Genomic DNA, 21,992 nt, shown 5'->3' on the forward strand with positions numbered 1-21,992 from the left:
ATTTTCTTCAAGTTAAGACTTAGTGAACTATCTTAAGTGTTTCCCCTATTTTAGAAGGGGGGAACCTTACAGTTCTTTTGTACTATTTTTTACTATTTCTCGTGTCTTGGCTTGCAATCGAAATGGGTAGAAGAGCATGTTTGAAAACATGCTCTTCTACCCATTTTGAATTATGTTCTTTTGCATTCTTTTTTACTGTTTCTCATGCCTTGTCTTGCAATCATGTAAGCACATTCAAGGGTACCGTGGACAATTTCCCATTTTGCACACTCAAGATGTTCAGAGTTGTATTCTGCGAGACAAGTTGCATTGAAGCAACTTGCCTTGGGAAATCTTGGAATATTTGATTGATGCCACATCGTTCACATATGAGTTGCAAAGTGTCAGTGACTATGGGCATGGAAGTATTCCAAACTATGCAGTTTGCCACTTTGTGCGGTCCACGATAATAGAAACACTACAGTGTTTGTTGAACTGTTTCTTGAGAGCAATTTTTACCCTTTTAACTATGTTTGTTTGGGGCATGGGAGGTCGAGATTTTGAGGTAATTTTACGTAAACAGGGACATTAGGATGTGTTGTGACCTAAGGTTTTGCAATGTATGTAGTACATTAAGATAGGCCTAGGGTAGCACATTGGGGATGGGGATGGATGTAGTGATGGCAATGAACACAACATTTTATCCATCGCTTTGATAGAGGCATTAAGGATGTTTGATTTTGAGGGAGCTCGTCCTCTCTTGTAGATTCCAATTCAAATATTTTAAGCAAGGTTGTGTAGAATTCAAGGATTAAAAATTCCAAGATCAATTTTCTTTAGCCTTTGTCTCACTAGGGTTAGATGAGGAACATCTCATATCATGATCATCCTCTATCATGTTATCATCTCAACATATTAATTCTTTACAACATTGATCGGATATTTTTGGATTAGATACAATGATAAAGTTGTGTAAGATGTTTTTCTTTATGCCCATTATGAAATATCTCTTTAATTGAGTATCGTTTAGTTTCTTTATGTTATCATCTCAACATATTAATTCTTTACAACATTGATCGGATATTTTTGGATTAGATACAATGATAAAGTTGTGTAAGATGTTTTTCTTTATGCCCATTATGAAATATCTCTTTAATTGAGTATCGTTTAGTTTCTCCCATGGCTCACATCATGAGTCTAAGATCTTTATCCAAAGGATAAAATCTCTAATGGTTTTGTTTTGTTTTTGCTCAATTGAATAGAGTTCTCTTACTGCACTCCACTGATCATCTTGTCTAGAAAAGCCGTGGATAAAGGTTGTTTTCAAGGTCCTAAAATTCATCTTAATCATAGGCATCAATGTGATGAACCATCTACTAGCCTTTCCCACTAAGATAAGGTTCAACGCATGTACCTTGGTGGGGCATTTTGGATTTCCAAAGGCTTCACATCTCTATTCAAACATTTGCATGAATTGAACTGGATCAGTCTCGTTCCATCACTTACCCCATGATTTTAAAAATCTGTATGGCTATGTTTTTGGATGAGTCATTGAGGCCATATGTGGGTGATCTTGTGGTTAGGACCTCATTTAGTCCTTGGGCAACCCCCCTTCCTAGATTAGTCAATATGTCCAAGGTTTGGTCATTTAGGGGTTACATAGGGTTGGTACCTAGCACTTCTAAAGGTTTAGGACTCATGGTAGTGCTAAGAAAGGGACCAAATCCCAATGGGATTGATGTGATAAGGGATGTAAAACTCAATGACACGCTTGTTGTCAGCATGAAAAATGCTATTGGGAGGTACATTTGGGGCATGGATCTCAATGGCTCGAAGAATTCAGCCATTGGGTTGAAGAATTCAGCCATTGGGTTCAGTTTGGGTGTTGGCCCACGCAATCCCTCTATCGTTACCATATCTTAACGTTGCCAATTTCTCCTTAATGATAAAGTACCACATGTTTTCTTTTCCTCTTTAGGTTTCCTTATAACCTGTTGCCTTAATTTGCTTAGGTGCGAAGCGCACGTGAATGACCTCTTAGAGATAGTTTTTCAAAAAAAGTGTGTGCTAGTGGTGTCTCTGATAAAAGAGAAGGTCTCAGAAGCGCATTTAAATGCCCTCTTAGGATGAACTTTTTTGAAAGAAGTGCATGCTAGTAGCATCCCATATGGAAGAGGAGGTCTCAAAACCTATTTTCCATCACTATCTCAAGCTGAAATTATTTTTCAAAAAGTTTTTTCCTCTTTCGCAAGCCATTTGTAATGTGTTCCAAAAGGAATTTAGAGAAATGTTGTACAGGATAGTTGTAGTATTTTTGGAGTACTATAACTTCGTCTCTCTGACTTTTTCATGATTTTGTCGTTTACTCAAAAAGTATCCCAAATATGGTACACAATCTTTTCGGGCTATTTTGGGTAATTTTTAGTGCTTAGGCTGTTGTGTGCCTCAATTTCCAAGTCAAATTTTGAGACTCCTGGTTTGAGGCCAAAACGATGGATTTTGCCCTCGGGGACTCTCAAGACCAATTTCGAAGAGCTCGATGTAGGCTTTTTGATGAGCACTAGAACACATTCATCGGACTCACGATTTAGGAGATATAGGCTGTTTTTTATACTCTTCCCCCCCTCCCTCCCCCCCCTTTAGGGACACTTTTCATGCCGTGAAATTTCACACTGTGAAATGGATCTCACGCATGAAATGGATCTCACGTGTGAAATGGATCTCACCAATTTTTTATATTTTTTTCCCACTCGGATCCTTTTCACGCTGTGAAATGCGGGGGATCTCACGCCATGAAATGGATTTCACGGTTTTTTTTAGTTTAGAGAGAAATTCGAGTTTTCTTGTGTGGAGGGAATATTTTCTTAATTTTAAATTGAAAAAATATGGGAATTTTCCCAAAAAGGTAAGTGGAAATTAAAAAAGTCCACTTTTATGACACCCCCTTACACCCTTCATAAATGACTCCCCAAATGGACAAGTTGACAACTCATTGGCATATTTACATTAATGAAAGACACTAATGAGTTATGTAAAAATGTAATTAAAATTTAATGAAAGATTAACTCTTTCATTAATCTTTCTCCCTTTTAGATTGATTAAGGGCTCTAATTAAGCCTTAATTATCAATTAATCCACACCATTAAGTACATCATTAGATAGATCCTTGGATTTCTAAGCTTTGTGCTTAATCTAAAGTGTAAATTAACTAATAATCAAAGATTAATTAAGCCCTTAATTTTGGCTCTTTTCTTTAATAAAATTACACCAAAGAGAGCAAAAAATCTCTAATTGGTGAAATAATTGATGTAATTAGATAATTTGATGCATGTAGATGCTCCCAAAACACCCAAAAACATTAATTTTGACACCCTACATAATCAATTTTGACTCTGAAAAACACATTTTCTAGTTTTTTTTTACCTCTTAAACTCGATTAATAACCCCTTACGAAAACTAGTCAATAAAGGAAGATTAGTCAATTTCAAGAGTTTTTAAAAGTTTTTATGAAATTTTTGAAATGATTAAGTTGTCCCTCATACTTTCTAGCGCTCTAATGCATACAAATCAAACAAAAAACACACAAATCAAGCCAAAATTAATGATTTTCACTCAGTTTAAACTTTAAAAAAGAGCTAAAAATCACTTTAAAAATGCATTCTAATGCATTTTTTATGCAATGGAAGCAAAAAAGTCCTAATAAACTCTATGTCCAATCCCTAAGAACATTAAAAACCAAATTAACACAACAACCAAAACAGTGATTTAAGCTCAAAATTAAGTAAAAAAGCATTCTTTACAAAAGGAGAGGCGAAGGGAAGAATGTCTTCAATCCGATGTGCCATGATTGCCTTGGAAAAGTGGTACATCAGAGGATTAGGTACATGGAGTGAAGATATGGCCTTAACTCTTGCCATCGGGCCTCAACTCTTGCCATTGGATTTCAAACTTTGGTAAGAGGGTGATAAGGCTTGGCCGGGAGATCGGCAAGCAAGAGCTCTTCATCAACTTGCTACCTCGAATCAAATGCAATTGACAATCAATGGGATTTTGCAATATTGCATAGTTGGGATTATTTAGCACATTGGTATTGATACATAGATTGAGATTGGCTTCTAAATGCACCAAGGTCCTACCAAACTTTTTTGGTCAAAATGCCTTGATTAGATGTTATTCATTTGAGGGGGGACACAAGTTGTGTATTGCTAATGGTGATGTACGTGGTCACTTATGCATTTGACCTAGTTATGTTGTCTTGGAGACATACCTGTATTGATTTTAACTTTCCATGTGTGGAAGGATTCCCCTTTGAACTTATTAAGCATAAACGAAGTAGTCATTTTTGGGTTTGAGAGAAGGTGTTAATACTTGAGTACTACTCAAGGTCATTGTGTCTAATCTTGAGGTCATCATGTCTAATCTTAATACCATGTGTGGAAGGATTCCCCTTTGAACTTATTAAGCATAAACGAAGTAGTCATTTTTGGGTTTGAGAGAAGGTGTTAATACTTGAGTACTACTCAAGGTCATTGTGTCTAATCTTGAGATCATTATGTCTAATCTCAATACCAAAGAGATTTTAATGCAAGTGACCACTTCTTGATGCAAGACTTAATTCCAATTTTCCAAGTCTACCTTTAATTAATCATAATTATTGTTAATTATATATTAATGAATAAGGTTAGTGCCCAAAGAACTATGATTAACAAGATGTGATCTTGGAGCCTTTAATTGAGATTTTAGGGGCACTTCTTGATGGTTCTTTTTGCATACATTGAATGGCATTGATGAGAGGAACAGACACTTGAAGAATTGTACCTTAATTTTTACAAAAACTATGCTAGATACCTACAACCTATACGAAACTTGTATTTCACTTGTTGTTGTGGGACTTATGCTTGACCAAATCGAAAAGCTTTGAGTTCTAAGATCCTTAGGGAATTCACAAGGATATCACAAAAGGACTCGGCCCAATTTGACTCATAAGAAGACAATGGCACAGAAAGGCGAACTGTAGAAAATCAAAAAAAGTGGGTGAACACCGGCGAAATTGGTCAATTTCTCTAATGGATTGATTTGCCTAGATGAGGAAAAGATGCTCCTGAGATTTGATGTATGAGAAATAATGAAAGGCTTGAATTTTAGCCACAAAGGGGGAAGATGAAGATAAATGAGATTAAGGCCTTAATCAAGCTAAGCTTAGTGAAATAGAAGCAATTATGGGTAAGCAATGGAAGGCTACGGAGAGATGAATGGATATGATACCATTTTAAGAATTCAAGTATGGTTTAAACTTATAGATGGATCAAAGCATATGGGAATCATGATTAAGTATATGATTGAAGTAATATCAAATGTGATTAAGCTAATAGCAAGATAATGACAAGTAATTGAGTACAACCCACATAATCTCATTGCATTAGATTTGATCCAAGTACATCCTTTTATAGCTCTCATGGAGCTCCCAACTCACAAGATGTGTGCACCCTAGTGCCAACCATGTGTCCATAAATGCTCACACTACATGTGCCTCCTTGCACTTTCCATGTGCTACCTTTGACTTCACCTTTTACAAGTGACCATACTAATCAACCTTTGCTAGTGTACCCTTAGTCTTTCCTTTTCTAATGTGCATGCTCTTGTTGGAAATCATGGATCTAGGGCTAGGCTAGCCTATGGAGGCTCAAACATAATGCTAAACATAATTATAAACAAATTACAAAAAGCAATACAAAGCAACACAAGATGCACTTACTTGACCAAGAGATTGTGTACTTGAGAATGAGTTGTTGTGTTACATTACATTGAAATGACCCTTTATATAGGTCCAAGTACCATATGGGCTTTGCCTTTGCATGTGGGATAACTCCTAGCCTTCACCACATTCATCCACATCCCTTTGACCTTGTTTATGATATGACATAGATCACTTTTTCTAACACCCTTCCTTGATCATGGCATATCATAATGCCCTTCCTTGCTTCTAACATTACATGAAAGAAAAAGCTTAACTCATAAGGAGTATAGCTCTACAGTACATAAAAGAAATTAGCATCGCTCATAGGGCTCATAGCTTCTACATTGCGAAAAGAAAATAGCATGGCATGAAAACATTCCTCTCCCATACCCCATCATCATCATAGCATCATCATCATCATATCCATGGGCATCATCATTATTTGTTGGTCATGGAGACCCAACTCCCCATCAATCCCCCCTTGAGGGCTACATGGCCTACTGAGAGATATTGTGGGCATCATAAAAATAACACATAACCTACATCATCGGTGGTTAGAGGTGTCCATACATAAACATTTGGGTAAGAGAGGGCATAATTCATTCGTAATTATGACATGTGAGCCATGACATAATAATCAACATAGACAGCATCTTGTTCATCTTCATTGACATCTTCGTCTTTGTCTCCATCCATTTTTGCATCTCTGTCTGCATCTTCATTTTGCATAGCATCTTCTTCGTCCTGACATTGCACATAGACTGGACGTACGTACATTCCCATCCTTAAGGCATCTTCATAATGCATGTGGGCATTCCATTGTGGCATCCACATAGTGCAGAGAATTTTCCAAAAAAGGTAAAAGATACACCCTTTCTTAAGTACCATATGAACAACCTCTTATATTACTTAAAGGTTTTTCAAACCTTAGTCTCAAAATAATAAAGAATAAAAATCTTTTATTTCAAATGAGAAAAACGGCCAGATTTATTCCACCGGCACCGCCCGTTTTCGCTACGCTGATTTCGGATCTGGTTTGTCAGGGGCTCCACGCTGTCGTTTCTGTTCAGAGCTTCTGTGGTAGCTTTGATTCTGCTGGCGATGGATGACTGACTCTATGCTAGAGTTGGAGTGTGCGCTCGAGAAGCATGTCAATTTGGAAAGCAAACAAAGCATGTATTTCCACATGACAAAATGTGAGCAGGAATGTACAAAAGGATTACGTCGAAAAATTCCAAAGGTAAGACTTTGAACTGGCAGTCAGTTACATTCCCATCTAGATTAAATTGAATACAATCTGAATTGGTGAGTGAAAAGAATCTTCCCACTAGCCAATTCAACTTGCATAGGTTTCCCTGATTTTTGTTCTAAGACTAGCTTACGCAAGCATCCTGGGGAAATAAATGAATGAGTACTGCCTGAATCAATCAAAAGCTTGAATGGCTTACCCTTATACTCAACTGGAGTATGGATGACAGAGAATTGACGATTTGGCCCTTGGTTTTCAATTGCGGCATGAATCTGACCTCTTTTCTCTTCCACTACTTCTGCTATCGTAACTGCTCTGGCTGCTGCAAATTGCTTTCTCTTTGGCTACCCTAGTTCTGGGAGGGAGTTTTGAGATTACTCTGAGAATAGAGGCAGATGGTTGAGCTGGATTCCTCCTGGGATTGCCCTGATTTTGGTGAGACAGACCCTGATTTTGGTGAGACAGTTGACTGATACGAAGGGGCTGGTCTCTGCACTTTGGGTCCTTGATTTCCCTGTCCTCTTGACATGGCAGGAGTCGGGCAGTCTTTAAGCTGGTGACCGAAACCCTGACACCCAAAATACCTGTTCTCACTTCGAAGCTCATCCCTCTGAATCCTTGAAAGAGGTGGGGCTCCTGAGAAAGTGTTCTGAGGGAAGGGTCTTCCTTCACTTCTGAATCTCCCAGCATCTTGATTCTGATTAGGGCCTTGCTGCCTCTTTGGGGGTGGAGAGTTTGAAGCACTTCTCAGGGTTTGGAAACTTTTAAAGTTTGAGGGTGCAGGCTTCGGTGGGACCTTAACAACAAATGCTTTGGCAAAGTCCTTTGCCATTCTGACAGCTTCAGCTCAAGGAGAATGGAAAACTGAAAGACCATATAGTCATGAATGAAGACCTACAAGCCTACCAATATTAGCCAGTGGGATACTGGTAGTGGGATACCCAATGACACATACAACTAATGTGCTCCTTTAAAATTTAGCAGAAGCATGTAAGAGTACCCGCCTAATGGGTACACGGGACCATCATATGCAATAGTACCTCTTAAAGCTAAACCAAGATACATAGCCCTGATGGCTTCTAAACCAATACTCAAGCCTACAAAACCTAGAAGACAAGCCCTATTCTCGAGATAAAACAAGAAGAGTGCTAGATGTCATTTCCATAGTGGTAAGACCGCCTAGAGGAATGAGAATTGAGTACAATCATGGACATTTAAGGATTAGAGTAGCCTCACATAATCCAAGCTAGTGTCAAAGTTTGACAAACCAGGGATCCCTATAACCACCTAGGTACATTTAGACAAATTTGTACAGTTGAGAGAGTAACTGAACCCATAACTAAGATCAATGCCTTTGGATTGACCTTAGAGGGTAATGCTTTGTTGTGGTTTCAAATGCTAGAAGATTCACAAAAAGGGACCATGAAGTACCTAAAGCTAGCATTTACCATGGGATTCTTGAAGACCATTGTTAAGCATTGTTTGAGTAGCTCAAACACAAGCTAGTAAGATATTGTATAAAATACCTTAAGAACTTAAATAGTAGATGTCCTACCAAGGAAAAACCAAGCCAAACTAGGATAATCTCATTTTTCTTAGAGGGTTTAAGAAGAAAATAATTGCATGACATATTGTATGAAAGAAGGCATAGCACATTAGTGGAGTGTTAACTAGACATGATAGATTTTGATAACTAGGCTAATCTCATTGTTGTTAGAGGGTTTGATAAGAAAATAATTGATGACATATTGTAAAAAAACAAAAGGCATAGGATATTAGTGGAGTGTTTCCTAGATATGATAGATTTTGATGATAACTTTGTAGACATCCCTTCCATAAAAAGCATAAGAATAGACTCATTAGACAAAACATAACCTACTGTCATAAAGGAAGGAGGAGTCAAGAAGGATTCTGAACCTTCAAGCCTGATAACTAGTGATTAGGAATAGAACACTCTAAATAAGTTCCTTTCTTGATTCAAGAAACAAAAAGGTGTGTGCCCCACCACTAAAAAGGGAAAAACCCAAGGAACTAGGAGTGTCCCATGATAGACCAGAAGATGCAGCAAAACAATTAGATTTAGCACTACTTGGAAAGGAACCCGAATTGTTTTGGATAGCCTCACCGACTTAATCTAAGAGGAGGAGACAAAACTTATGGTAGTGCTCAAGGAATACATAGATGTGTTTGCTTGGATCTATGCAAGTTTGAAAGGAGTCCCTCTAGAGGTTTGCCAGCACCACACAATTCCTATAGTGGATGACCCTAGGCCAGTAAAACAAAGACTGTATACATACAATGAGACCTATGCCAAGGAAATCAAAGATAAAGTCATGATAGAATTATCAATGTGGATTTCATTTATGGGGTTGAGCACATAGATTGGGTGTCACTAGTTGTGACTATGCCCAAGAACAATGGTAAGATCCACGTGTGTGTAAATTTGAAGAAAGTGAATGCAACCACATTAAGAGATTATTAACCACCACCACTACCATTCACTAAACATGTGCTTGAAAGAGTGGAAGGAAAAGAAGCCTACAAATTCTCGGATAGATTTTCCAGGTATAACCACGTATCCATAGATCCAAAGGATCAACATAAGACATCATTTGCTATAGAATGGGGAACACTTGCAAATAAAGTAATGCCATTTGGTTTAACCAATTCCCCAACTACCTTTCAAAAACTTATATGCATATCATACAAGGATTTCCTATGGAATATCTTTGAGATCTTCATGGACGATCTCTGTATGAACTCAAAGTTGAGACTTGAGACGAGAGCATATATCCCATCTATGGCTAGTGTTGGAAGGATGTTGATGTTACAAACTATGTCTAGATCCAAAAAAATGCAAATTTGTGGTGGTTATAGATAGGGTGTAATCCTAGGGCACGTGATGTATAAAAATGGAATCTCCATAGGTGTCCTTCCGTGACCTTCATGGGAACAAAGTTCAAGGAACTGGAATTTTTGGATCCCTAGATCTGCAATTGGTAAAAGCTTCTAGGTTACTAAAAGGACTTAGAAAGAAGCAGCTCATTTATGTTGTCAAAATGAATCTGGTAGACACAAAGTTAAAGGCTAAAGAACCAGAATGGTTAAGTGAGTATGATGATTTATTCCCAACAGTGCTAACTGAGATGCCTCTAATTCGGGAAGTAGATCATGAGATAGAATTGACCCCCGGAGCTCAGCCAACCAGTAGCCCAGCGCACGGAGCCATTGAACTCAAGGAACATCTTAGGCAGTTGTTAGAACAAGGGTTTGTAAAACCCAGTGTTTCACCTTGGGGTGCACCAGTTCTCTTTCAGAAAAAGAAGGATGGAACGTTAAGACTCTGTGTGGATTACAGAGGTCTCAATCAGCTGACAGTTAAGAATAAGTATCCTATCCCCAGAATTGATGAGCTTCTGGATAGCAGGCTAAATGGAGCCCAGATCTTCACAAAGATAGATCTCAAATCAGGGTATTACCAGATCAGGATTAATGATCAAGAAATCCCGAAGACAGCCATCAATACTCGCTATGGGCACTATGAATTTACTGTCATGCCGTTTGGATTGACAAATGCTGTTTGGATTGACAGATGCCCGAGCTACATTCAATCGCCTAATGCATGACATTCTCAGAGAATACTTGGATGATTTTGTTCTTGTTTTCTTTGATGATATTCTGATTTACTCAAAGAATGCAGCTGACCACATGAAGCTCACGTCCGTAAAGTTCTTGAGATTCTAAGGAAGCACCAACTCTTTGCAAAAAAAGAGCAAATGCACTTTCTCTGTTGACCATGTTGAATACTTGGGCTTTCTGGTATCCAAAGACGGAATTTCTCCAGATTTCGCAAAAGTCCAAGCAGTCATAGATTGGCCTGAACCAAAGACAGTGAAAGAAGTCAGGGGATTCTTGGGATTAACTCATTGGTATAGAATTTTGATACCTAAGTATGCTCTCATAGCTTCCCCCTGACTAATCTTCTCAAGAAGAATACCCCGTTTCAATGGTCTGCCAGGTGTCAGAGCGCTTTATATAAGCTGAAGACCGCCTTGGTAACCAATCCCGTTTTGAAGTTGCCAAATTTCTCTCTACCCTTTGAGGTAGTAACTGATGCCAGTGGTTTTGCCCTGGGAGGTGCACTCATGCAGGAAGGTCATGCAGTGGCCTATGAATCCCGAAAACTCAGAACGCATGAGAGAAATTATGCTATCCACGACTTGGAGCTACTTTCAGTAGTCTATGCCCTGAAGTTGTGGAGACATTACCTACTGGATCAAAGATTCACTTTGATGATAGATCATCAGAGCTTAAAGTGGATCTTCACTCAGAAGGATCTCAACATGCGCCAAAGAAGGTGGATGCAGACCTTGCAGGAATTCGATTTTGAAATCAAGTACCGCCCAAGCAAAGAAAATGTGGTAGCAGATACCCTCAATGGAAAAGTCCTCTTGCTTTGCAATCACAGTGGTGTCGAAACCTACACTGCAGTGGATGTGGCCAGAGTGTTCCTCAAGGAAATCTTCATATTGCATGGCCTACCCCCATAGGAGAATAGTAAGTGATCGAGATCCCAAATTCAGATTGCATGGCCTACCCAGGAGAATAGTAAGTGATCGAGATCCCAAATTTACGTCAAGATTCTGAACTGCATTCTTCAAAGCAGTAGGAACTTTCTTGGATCTCAGCACAGCTTACCACCCCGAGACCGATGGTCAAACAGAAAGAGTAAACCAAGTAATCAAAGATATACTTCGGTCATGCTGTGGTGGCAGGGAACCCAAGAAGTTGCTAAACTATCTACACCTAGTCGACTTCGCCTACAATGCTTCTTATCACCGAAGTATCGAGATGAGCCTTTTCAAAGCTCTGTATGGACAAGATTGCCTAGCACCATTAACTTGGTCCGACCCATTGATTAGGGTCGAGATGTCCAGACATATGCTTAACAACATGGAGCAGCAGATGCACTCAATCCGCAAGGATATAAAAGCTACCCAAGGATAGACAGAAGCAGTATGCAAATAAGAAGAGGTCAGGCAAAAAATTCAAAGAAGCAGATATGATCTTCATTTGAGTACGCCCCAAAAGTTCTCTATCTCTTGGGAAGTACAAGAAGTTATCCCCCAGATACTATGGGCCATATCTAATTACAAAGAAAGTAGGTGACTTAGCCTATGAACTTCTTCTGCCTCCTCATCTCAAAGTACATAATGTATTTCATGTCGGCCTACTTAAGAAGTATGTACCGAGCTCGAATCATGTGCTTAATGATGAACTCTTAACTTCTTCAACCCAAGGGCGGATGGAACTCCAACCTGAAAAAATCCTTGATGTTCGAGAGAAGTTTCTCAAGAACAGAATTATGAGAGAATTATTAGTCAAATGGAAGTTCTATACTTTTGAAGACGCCACCTGGGAGAAAGAAGCCGAACTGATGCGGGATTACCTCCAGTTTGCGAGATGAGGACATCTCATGTTTTTCAAGTGGAAGAGGATGTAAGATTCCTCCCCAGCCCCTCAAGATGTCCAGTTTCTTCCCCTGTAATCAATCCCCTTTTCAGAATAATAAAAGATCTTGTTTCTACCTGTTTTGGCCTAGAGAGAGAAAATATTCTAGAGAGAGATAATTCAATTTTTAGATATCTTTGGATGGAAAAATATCCCTTTTTATTAAGAATAAATTTCCTCGAAACAGAAGTTTAAAAAGAAATTCCTAAGGTGCATTAGAAATAAATTATAATGTGCACAAAAGACCTTAGCCTAAGGGTCAAGATTTTTTAAAAATTTTGGATTAAGATTCCTATGGACCAATAAGATTAATCCAAATGTAGGGAGGAGACAAATTGAAGAATAAAAGAAAAACCCCCCAAAAATGAGTAAATGCTCACATAAGATGAAGAGTGGACTAAGGACAAAAGAAAAGAATTAAAAAACTAAATTTTGACACCTCAGAGTGGGGATCTCTCCTCATGAAGTAGGCACCTTTTTCTCATCATTACCCCCAATTTTTAATCAATAAAATGAGATATTTTCATCTCTCCTCTCTCCTGTTTCAAAACTAGATCCAAAAAGTAAGCTGAACTGACCCAAAAATGGTCAAAATTTGACCAAACTGATCTGGAAAATTCTAGAATCAGTTTGCTTGGTTAGAGGCTCACTTTTTCCTATAAATAGAAGCCTTCCCCTTTGTAAAAGCTTGAAGGTGTTTATGCACTGTTACTCTACTCCTGTCCCTGAGCCATCTACATTGAATTTTTTAATAATTCAATTGTTTTTTGCCTAATCCTCTCAAGTGAATTGGTGGCCACTCTTGCTTCAAACATGAGTAGAATCCTCAATCCCTCAAGCCAAAGGAGAGCTTACAAGCTCCATGTAAGCTAATTTTCTTACTTGTTTAATGAAAAATCTATGGTTTTCTTAAATTTTATGTTTTGCAAATGTTTGAATTAAATTCAAATGCTATGCCTTTGATAAAAAGGCCACCCCCTTCTCCTCTTTACATTCCAAACTTTCTCAATCCTAGAAAGATTGACTAAGAGATTAATTAACTCTTCTTATTGTTTACTCTCTTGAATTTAAAAAATTATGTAGATTAAAGTTCTATAAATCTAATTTGGGTTAATTTAAGTTAAATAAAGAATGATAAAAATGAGAAATGGTCAGCCATACAAAGGAGGTTATGGCAAAATTTTCCAGAATTTTGTGGGAAAGAAAGTTTGTTTTTATGTTATTCCAAAAGAGTAATTCTCACCATTTTTGCATCTAAAAGAAATATTCTACTCCATATACATATTCACCTATGAATATGCATGGATATCACTGATATTAATGATTAAAATTGACTTTTATGCAGTATAGAAAGATGCATAATGAAAAAATTATTGTTATAAAAGTGTTATTATTATTAAATTTAATTTCTATGCATAGAAAGATGCATAATGGAAATTTTCTTTATTATAAAAGTGTTATTCTTATTAAATTTAATTTCTATGCATAGAAAGATGCATAATGAAAATTTTTTTATTATAAAAGTGTTATTCTTATTAAATTTGATTTTTATGCATAGAAAGATACATAAAGGAATTTTTTTGTTACAAAAGTGTTATTCTTATTAAATTTGATTTTTATGCATAGAAAGATGCATAAAGGAATTTTTTGTTACAAAAGTGTTATTCTTATTAAATTTGATTTTTATGCATAGAAAGATGCATAAAGGAATTTTTTTATTACAAAAGTGTTATTCTTATTAAATTTGATTTCTATGCATAGAAAGATGCATAAAGGAAATTTTATTATTATAAAAGTGTTATTCTTATTAAATTTGATTTCTATGCATAGAAAGATGCATAAAGGAATTTTTTATTATAAAAGTGTTATTCTTATTAAATTTGATTTCTATGCATAGAAAGATGCATAAAGGAAATTTTTTTATTATAAAAGTGTTATTCTTATTAAATTTGATTTCTATGCATAGAAAGATGCATAAAGGAATTTTTTATTACAAAAGTGTTATTCTTATTAAATTTGATTTTTTATGCATAGAAAGATGCATAAAGAAAATTTTTTTATTATAAAAGCGTTATTCTTATAAAAATTGATTTTCATGCATAAATAGATGCATAAAGAAATTCTTTTTATTTTAAAAGTTTTATTCCTATTAAATTTGATTTTATGCATAAAAGGATTTTTTTATAAAAGTGTTATTCCCATTGAAGTTGATTTTTATGCATAAACATATGTATAAAGAATTTTTATATCAAAATTAAAATTCTCTTAAATTCTATGAGTAATTGATAAATAAATAATTAAATACTCTAAGAGAGAAATTTGTATCGTTTTATATTCACACGGTTTGTAAAAAGAAAGGTCAAGAAATCTATCGAGATCAAAATATTCAGATAAATGATTAATTTATTCCTCATTGGAATTCGTAACTAATTTAGAAGTCAGTTAAGTGTATATTCAAAGAAAGAAATTCGATAAAATAGTAACTGAATTATCAAACCTTTTCAAGAAAGATAGTTCAGAAAAAATCTTATCCGACCTCGAACCTTGAATCAGACTATGAACAAGACTAAACTCTTTCATCAGTTTCGAGGAAAGAAGATGTAACCAGTTTAGAAAAATACACTCAAAACTCTTGCCAAATCTGAAACTAAGTTTGATACCCTTCGAATTGATCTGTGGATCAAGGTTATAGAATTCAAGGAATTCTGGTATGAAATTCAGAATTTCGTTCAAGAAGTTTTGGGGATACTGATTCAAGAAATACTCATTGTATTCAAAAGAAAATCAAATTGAAAAACTTGCATAGAACCCCTGTTTTCTTAAAGGACTGTCTTACGCCAGAATGCTGGAGGGAGCATTTGGTATATGTTTTTCTAAGGGAATTTCGGTTGCAACAGCTGTGGGGAGTGTTCAAAGAACAGCTAACGCGACAAAGCCTGCCTAGGTCTTGACCAGCCTCGGTATGGTTGAAAAATGGTGTGCTTCCGGTACAATGGGCGAGGACCGACGAAGCGGTCCTTGAGTGAAGTGCGAGGACACCTAAGGAGGATCCTAGAGGGTTCTAACCAGGCGATGCACGGGCTCGCAATGCCTATGACACCCATGCGTATGTCGTGGAAGATATGTATGATGAATGAAATGATTATTGTAATCGGATACTGGATCTCGTTGTGCTGACCAGCTGGTCCCAATGGAGAGTCCAGAGTGATACTGTTTTTTTGAGAAATAAGAGACTGGATGGATTTTTTAATTATTACATCTGTAACCAATAATTGTTTATCAATGGATTATTTTATATGTTAAAGTTTTAAAGAGGACTGTGTGCGTATCTGTATTCAAAAGCAAAAGTTTTAAAGAGGACTGTGTGCGTATCTGTATTCAAAAGCAAAAGTTTTAAAGAGGACTGTGTGCGTATCTGTATTCAAAAGCAAAAGTTAAGAACGGCATTCAATTATGGGTGGGCGAGTAATTGTCTAGCCCTACCGATTCCAGTGGTTGGGTGGTGGCTAATGGGTGGTGGCTAATCCATGGGCCGGATGGGGTTAGGCTAGAATCAATGGAGTTTTAATAATTAAATTGAAATAATAGGAATACGCTTAGAATTCGAGTAGTTAAATAAAAACCTGAAGAATTCTTCAAATGATTAGATCAACGTCTATGCCTAATTTTGATTAGGAAAAAAGCGTTGATCTCTTAAAACTAAGTCAGTGATAGTTTTCCTTCTATCTGGTTTAATCAGGTGAAGGATAGTTTAGTCTCTTGACCTCGTTAGAAAATTCGTTAAGAAAATCAAAAAGATGGAATCGTCCCCGTTTTTTGGGCAAGGAAAATTTTTTCGGTTTCGGTTTCAAAATGACCACCAGATTAGTCTCGTGTCTGGACATTCGAGGGCGAGGCCCCGAGTGGAAAACCCTACCCCACACAAGAGGAAGTTACTTCCGCTCTGCTAGCAACCGCCGGGAATCCAGTGCACGGAGGGGACAGAGGGCTCTCACAATTTTCTTCTTGCACCATAGTAGAATTCTAAGGATTTATTTGATAAGGTCTTTGCATGGTTGGTCTTGATCCCTCAATGATAGGAATCATGTGTTGTACCACTTATATGGCGGTACTCCCTTCATATATGTGTACTTCCAAGTGAAGCAATCCTTGAATTTTTTTAACAACTCAACCAATTCTTTTTCTTCTACAGGAGTCAGGTCCTTAGCAATGAAGAGCATTGGTTAGGTCCTTAGCAAATGAACTCTGGTTTGGAGGAGTTAGGTCCTTAGCAATGAACACTAGTTTGGAGGAGTTAGGTCCTTAGAAATGAACACTCTTTTGGAAGAGTTATGTCCTTAGCAATATGAACACTAATTTGGACTCCTCCCTTGGTTCAGCTAAGTCCACCTCTTTGACTTTAGAAGGTCCATCATATGAGATTCCTTCTTGCCTCTCCTTAGAGTGTCGAGCTCTAAAGTGGACAAGTGTTAGCTCACCCACTATATATGTTTTATAATGTATAGGGACTAGCCGTAAATTTATTACATCACCTCTTTGACTTTAGAAGGTCCATCATATGAGATTCCTTCTTGCCTCTCCTTAGAGTGTCGAGCTCTAAAGTGGACAAGTGTTAGCTCACCCACTATATATGTTTTATAATGTATAGGGACTAGCCGTAAATTTATTACATCACCTTCCTTGCCTCCTTATAGGGACTAGTTGTAAGTTCATTACATCATCTTCCTTGGCATACTTTTAGGCTAATATCTTCTTAGCTTTCCCACTCTACCTCCAATAAGGCTTGTTTCTCTTATGCCTTTCTGATTTAAAAAGTCATGGTTTAACTTTTTATGGGCTCTGGGATTCCTCTCATGCCTTATCAAAGGTAGTAATATTTTCTATTTCTTTGCCCTTTCGTCATGCACTTTTGTAGCCTGGACTTTTCTTAGCCACTATGCATGTGTTCGTGGTGGCTTTGTAACATGTTATTACATCTAGCCTGCTAGTTCTTTTGTTTTAACCATCTTCTTATGTGCTTACCTCTTTGTGATGCTTCATTTTGTGAGAGTTTGTTTGTCAACTTGGTTTATGACATTTTGGTAATAGGCCCGACTCTCATCATGACAGAAGTTGAAGGTCTATGTATCACTTGGTTTCCCGGACTAGGGAATACCTTGATTGGTAACAATATGTGCATCTAGTTTTTATTAAAATCCAAAGGTGGGAGTCTCCTCCTCAAACTTGTTTAGCATAATCTTTGGTTTACACACTTATATTGATTGTGTGATTAGTGGTGACAGCAAAGACTGATTTCTAAGAGGTTAGGATGGTGAGTCTTCCTAAATTTTAAAACCATCTTTAGAACTTGGGCATCCTTTCATAAATATATTTGATCTAAGGCCCAATCATACACCAATCTAGCCTTCCTCATGAAAGGTCTGCCAAGTATGATATCATATGAATCCGATTGGCATGAGAAGTTCATCACTACAAATGTGTAATGACAGTGGAACAAAAATATTTTTAATTTTAATTTTTGTAAAACTCCCATGGTTTTTGTAGAGGTTCCATCAGCCATCTTCACGATCCATTCTATTCTAAATCTGGTTTTCCCCATTTTCCCCCCAATATTTTTTGTTGATAATGCTCACTCCCACCCCACCATCTAGGATTGCAAATGCCTTATACCCATTGTGGTAGAGAGAAATGGTTGCATTCATGTCATCATTTTTGTAGCAATGCCCTAATTAGTTCACTGGGATTTGTATGAATTTAGGGGTGTTATTCAAATGCTGTGAGGTCTTGACGATCAAGTCCTGTCCTAGTTTAACTCGTCGTTTTAAAGTTCCTTTGACCCATTCTTTTGTGTCTCTCCATAGGATAGGATTGCTATGGAGCAAGGATCCAATAGAAATTTTCACCTATGATGACAAGAATGTCATCAGGTTGGGTGCATCCCATGGTCCATATGCTTCTTCGCTATCCTTTACCATATGTCATCAGGTTGGCTGCATCCCATGGTCCATATGCTTCTTCGCTATCCTTTACCATACATTCAATCCCATTTTTGGATCTAGGAATCCATTGTTTCAAACATTTTGTACATGAGGTCATTCTCCGAATCATTCAAGGAGCTAAGCTTTTGCTCATCCCCTTATTCTCAAATTAGCTCTAGAATATCTAATTCTCTTTTTCACTCAAATCTTCTCTGGGGTGTACTATCTCTAGGATTTTATTGCTTTTTAGCTTTTGATTACTTTTTTCTTGGGCTTCTCTAATAAATCCCTTGCCTTTTTCAAGTTTTCTAAATTGTTTTTCTGCATTAGGATATTCTTCCACGCTTTTGGGATTGTTGGCCTCTCTAGGGCCATTTCTTTATGGACTGTTTATTGGAGTTGTTGAGCCTATTTCTATTGTTCTTTTGTCAGAACTATCTTGGATCAAGACCATTGACTCACCCTTGCCTAGCCTTTTTGGTCATCTCCTCTTGTGTTCAAGGGGTATTTAAAAAACCCCGTACCTGTGAATTTTTCATAAATAAAATTACCCCTTCTTCTTTATGGACTTACGGGTTTTCTTTTCAAAATTGATTTAAATAACCTCTTCTATAAATGTATTTCTATAAATTTACCTTAAGTTTTTGAATTAAAAAACCCCTGCATTTGAACTCATGTGGTATACTTACATATTTCTAGGTGAACCCCCTCAGCATGCCTCTTGCCCATAAGATTTTCAATCAAGGCCATAAAAATATACATTGTCCTTCAGGTACCACCTTTTAGTTTTGGGCCCAAACTTGGGGTATTTGGGCCTCACATCTTTCCAAGTGTAGACCTACCACAACCTAACCAACATTAGGGTACCTTAGTATGTATTAACATCCCATCACGAGAGGCCCGAGTCATCTAATCCTTGCTTGCAATGCTTAAACTGCCTCAGCAAATAAATTATCATTCAACTTAGTATGTATTAACATCCCATCACCAGAGGCCCGAGTCATCTAATCCTTGCTTGCAATGCTTAAACTGCCTCAGCAAATAAATTATCATTCAACTTATTAATATAATTCCTAAAGACTCAAATCTCCCACATATAGCAATATCTTATAATACAAAATATTAAATCCATCTCTCATGTCCCTTTAATTAATTTTTCCAATAGCCAATCACCCCAGAACCACTTAAGCCCCAAGTTCTCCTCCACCCATTTACCTATCCTCCCCCAGAACCCCCCTGATTGTTGCAGGACAGTCCCAAAGGGCATGCTTCCCCTCTCCAATTGTTGATTTGCATCTAGGACAAATCCTAGCAGTGAAATTTCTTTGAAGCAATTTGAAACCAAGGGGTAGAGCCAGCAAGCATACTCTCCAAAGAAATGTATGAGCTTTCACTCGAACCAAGGATTCCCATATTAGGTTCCACCTCTTCTTCCAAATACTCAAGCACCATCCAATTGGTCTCTCTCTTGTTTATTTTCTCATATATTGCCTTGGTCCAATTTGACCCGAGTAGGGGTACACAATGAATGATAAATAAAAATCAATACATTAGTTAGAGGTGGGCTATGAGACCTTAATACAATAGAGGGAATATGGATTCGAGAAGGTTTTTTAAAACCTTAATTGGAATTTGATTCGGTTTAAACAGTTAAGCGCAATTGATACCTATTGGCCCCTATTGTTGAGGCTTCAAGGCAATCGACCCCTATTTGCATGTTGCTGGAAATAAACGTAGAAATCAGGAGCACTTGTTCTGCGATCTAGTGGGCGGCTTGCAAGTTGGCAGTTCTGCACTTCGTACAAATGCCTCGCCTCCGAATTAACGAGCACTTGTTCGCTTGCGATCTACTGGGTAGCTTGCGAGTTGGCAATTGTGCCAGATTAGCGTCAACCTCCCTCGTCTGCATGCAGATGAGGCCAACTGCATCTCCGTCAACTCCCTTATCCCCTGGACGCTTGTCTTTGCAAAACCTTCATTTGCGTGAGTAGTGAAGGCATAGCTCTCAATATCTCATAGCTATGAAAAATCCACAACCATACGAATTTTTCCACTTACAGGATATTCCTCCCCATTGACCCTCTTCCTCCGCCCTCTTCTCTACTGTATAGGCGCACAGGTCCTTCCCAGGCACAAACAGCAAACTGCCGCACTTGTTTCTGTTATCTCACACCAACTGCTCAAGCTTTTGTAAAGTTGCTAATTACCTAGCTAGGCCCTCTCTCAGCGGCACATCTGGCCCCCTCCCCTCCTCTGATTGAGAGAGAGAGAGAGAAGGGGAAGGGGCATTGGTTTGCAACTTGAGAATCGTGTGCCATGTGCGTGAGAGAGAGAGAGAGAGAGAGAGAGAGAGGCACAAGCTTGAGTGGTGAAGGAGCACATCAGGGCTTGCATAAACATCGCATGGAGGACTGTGAAGGTGCAACCAACGTGGGATCCCACAATCGCAAAAAGGGGGGATTTTCCTACTTCAGTAATTTCTACCTTACGAAACAAAACCTTTTGGTAATAAAAAGAAATATTTGAAAAAACTTATTAATCTTATTTAATTGGGAGGCACAAGTATGTATTGTAAACGGATATGGTAAATTTTAGATTGTGAAGACCATAGGAATTGTGGATTACAAAAAAAAGATGTGTGGAAAAGTCTTGCACATGATGGTGTCGACGTGGAGTCAAGCGTGGCACTCCAGGTGGACGTCGTCCCGGAACCAGGGCTGCTGCGCCTCAACAGAGTGGGATTGGCTGGTGATGGGGGTACTGTGTGAAGCTTGGCCTTCGGGGACCCACACCCCTGTACATGGATGCGGGGCCCACCAGTAGCTGCGACCCCTGTCTCTACTGTTTCCTGGAGAACTCAGAAAATTTACTCTCCCGTTCAAATCCGCCGCAGCACCCTCCTCCTCTTCTTCTTCTTCTGCCTTCATGCCTGCTGCCAGATTTGTGTAAAAACGTGTCGCCAATCTGCCCAAATGCAGTCCACCACAAGATCATTTGTATACTACAAAATTAAAAGCATAAATTACCAATCTCTAATCAAGAGTATTAGCATAACTCACCGTCTTTGAGGTTTTGCCTCTCCTAATCTGCACGCCTGTGTGAGCTTCTTCATTAAGCTTTGTTTCGCAAATCTTGCCATCAGTTCAACACGGATCACCAACACAAGAGGAGGCCTCTTTATGTAACGATAAGGCCCACCAAATTTAGTGGTGGCCTTCTTATCGTCTCGACAAAAGTCATGCTAAATTGAGTGGTTTCAAAGATGCTTTTGCAAATTTGCTGTTGATCTTCCGATTTTCTAAGCCCCCCAACCATCCTCCTTCCTAATCTCTTGATTTATTCTTTTTGACCATTTGCCAAAAAAGATGCTGGTAATCCTTTGAACTTGAGGGGACAGCTTACGCATAAGACCTCTTGTACCCACCTCTTGTACCCGCCAAACCCACTTTCTATATACCAGTGCTGAGGGAATCCTTCTCATACAAGCTTTATCTTTTTGGTTTAAATGGGCATTCCCACGGAGCTTTCATGCATGCTG

General features: G+C 38.0%; 1 protein-coding gene across 1 annotated transcript; it reads right to left on the reverse strand.

Moving 5' to 3' along the window:
• Window positions 1–21,076: 21,076 nt before the first annotated feature.
• Window positions 21,077–21,768, reverse strand: LOC147616405 (uncharacterized). The gene is made up of 2 exons (XM_086777076.1): window positions 21,514–21,768; window positions 21,077–21,418 (listed from the first exon to the last, which is right to left on the reverse strand). The coding sequence occupies exons 1-2, from the start codon at window positions 21,591–21,593 to the stop codon at window positions 21,130–21,132; spliced, it is 369 nt and encodes a 122-aa protein (XP_086633202.1). The 5' UTR covers window positions 21,594–21,768; the 3' UTR covers window positions 21,077–21,129.
• Between the last annotated feature and the right edge of the window lie 224 nt (window positions 21,769–21,992).

This window comes from Cibotium barometz, chromosome 38 (assembly GCF_041138505.1).
Source record: "Cibotium barometz isolate CiBa-2024 chromosome 38, ASM4113850v1, whole genome shotgun sequence".
In the NCBI taxonomy this organism is placed as follows: Eukaryota; Viridiplantae; Streptophyta; class Polypodiopsida; order Cyatheales; family Cibotiaceae; genus Cibotium; species Cibotium barometz.

Coding starts and splice junctions, on each gene's coding strand:
- LOC147616405 (XM_086777076.1), bottom strand. CDS start 21,593: ATGGCAAGATTTGCGAAACAAAGCTTAATGAAGAAGCTCACACAGGCG. Junction 21,419..21,513: donor GAGGCAAAACCTCAAAGACG/GTGAGTTATGCT, acceptor GCATTTGGGCAG/ATTGGCGACACGTTTTTACA.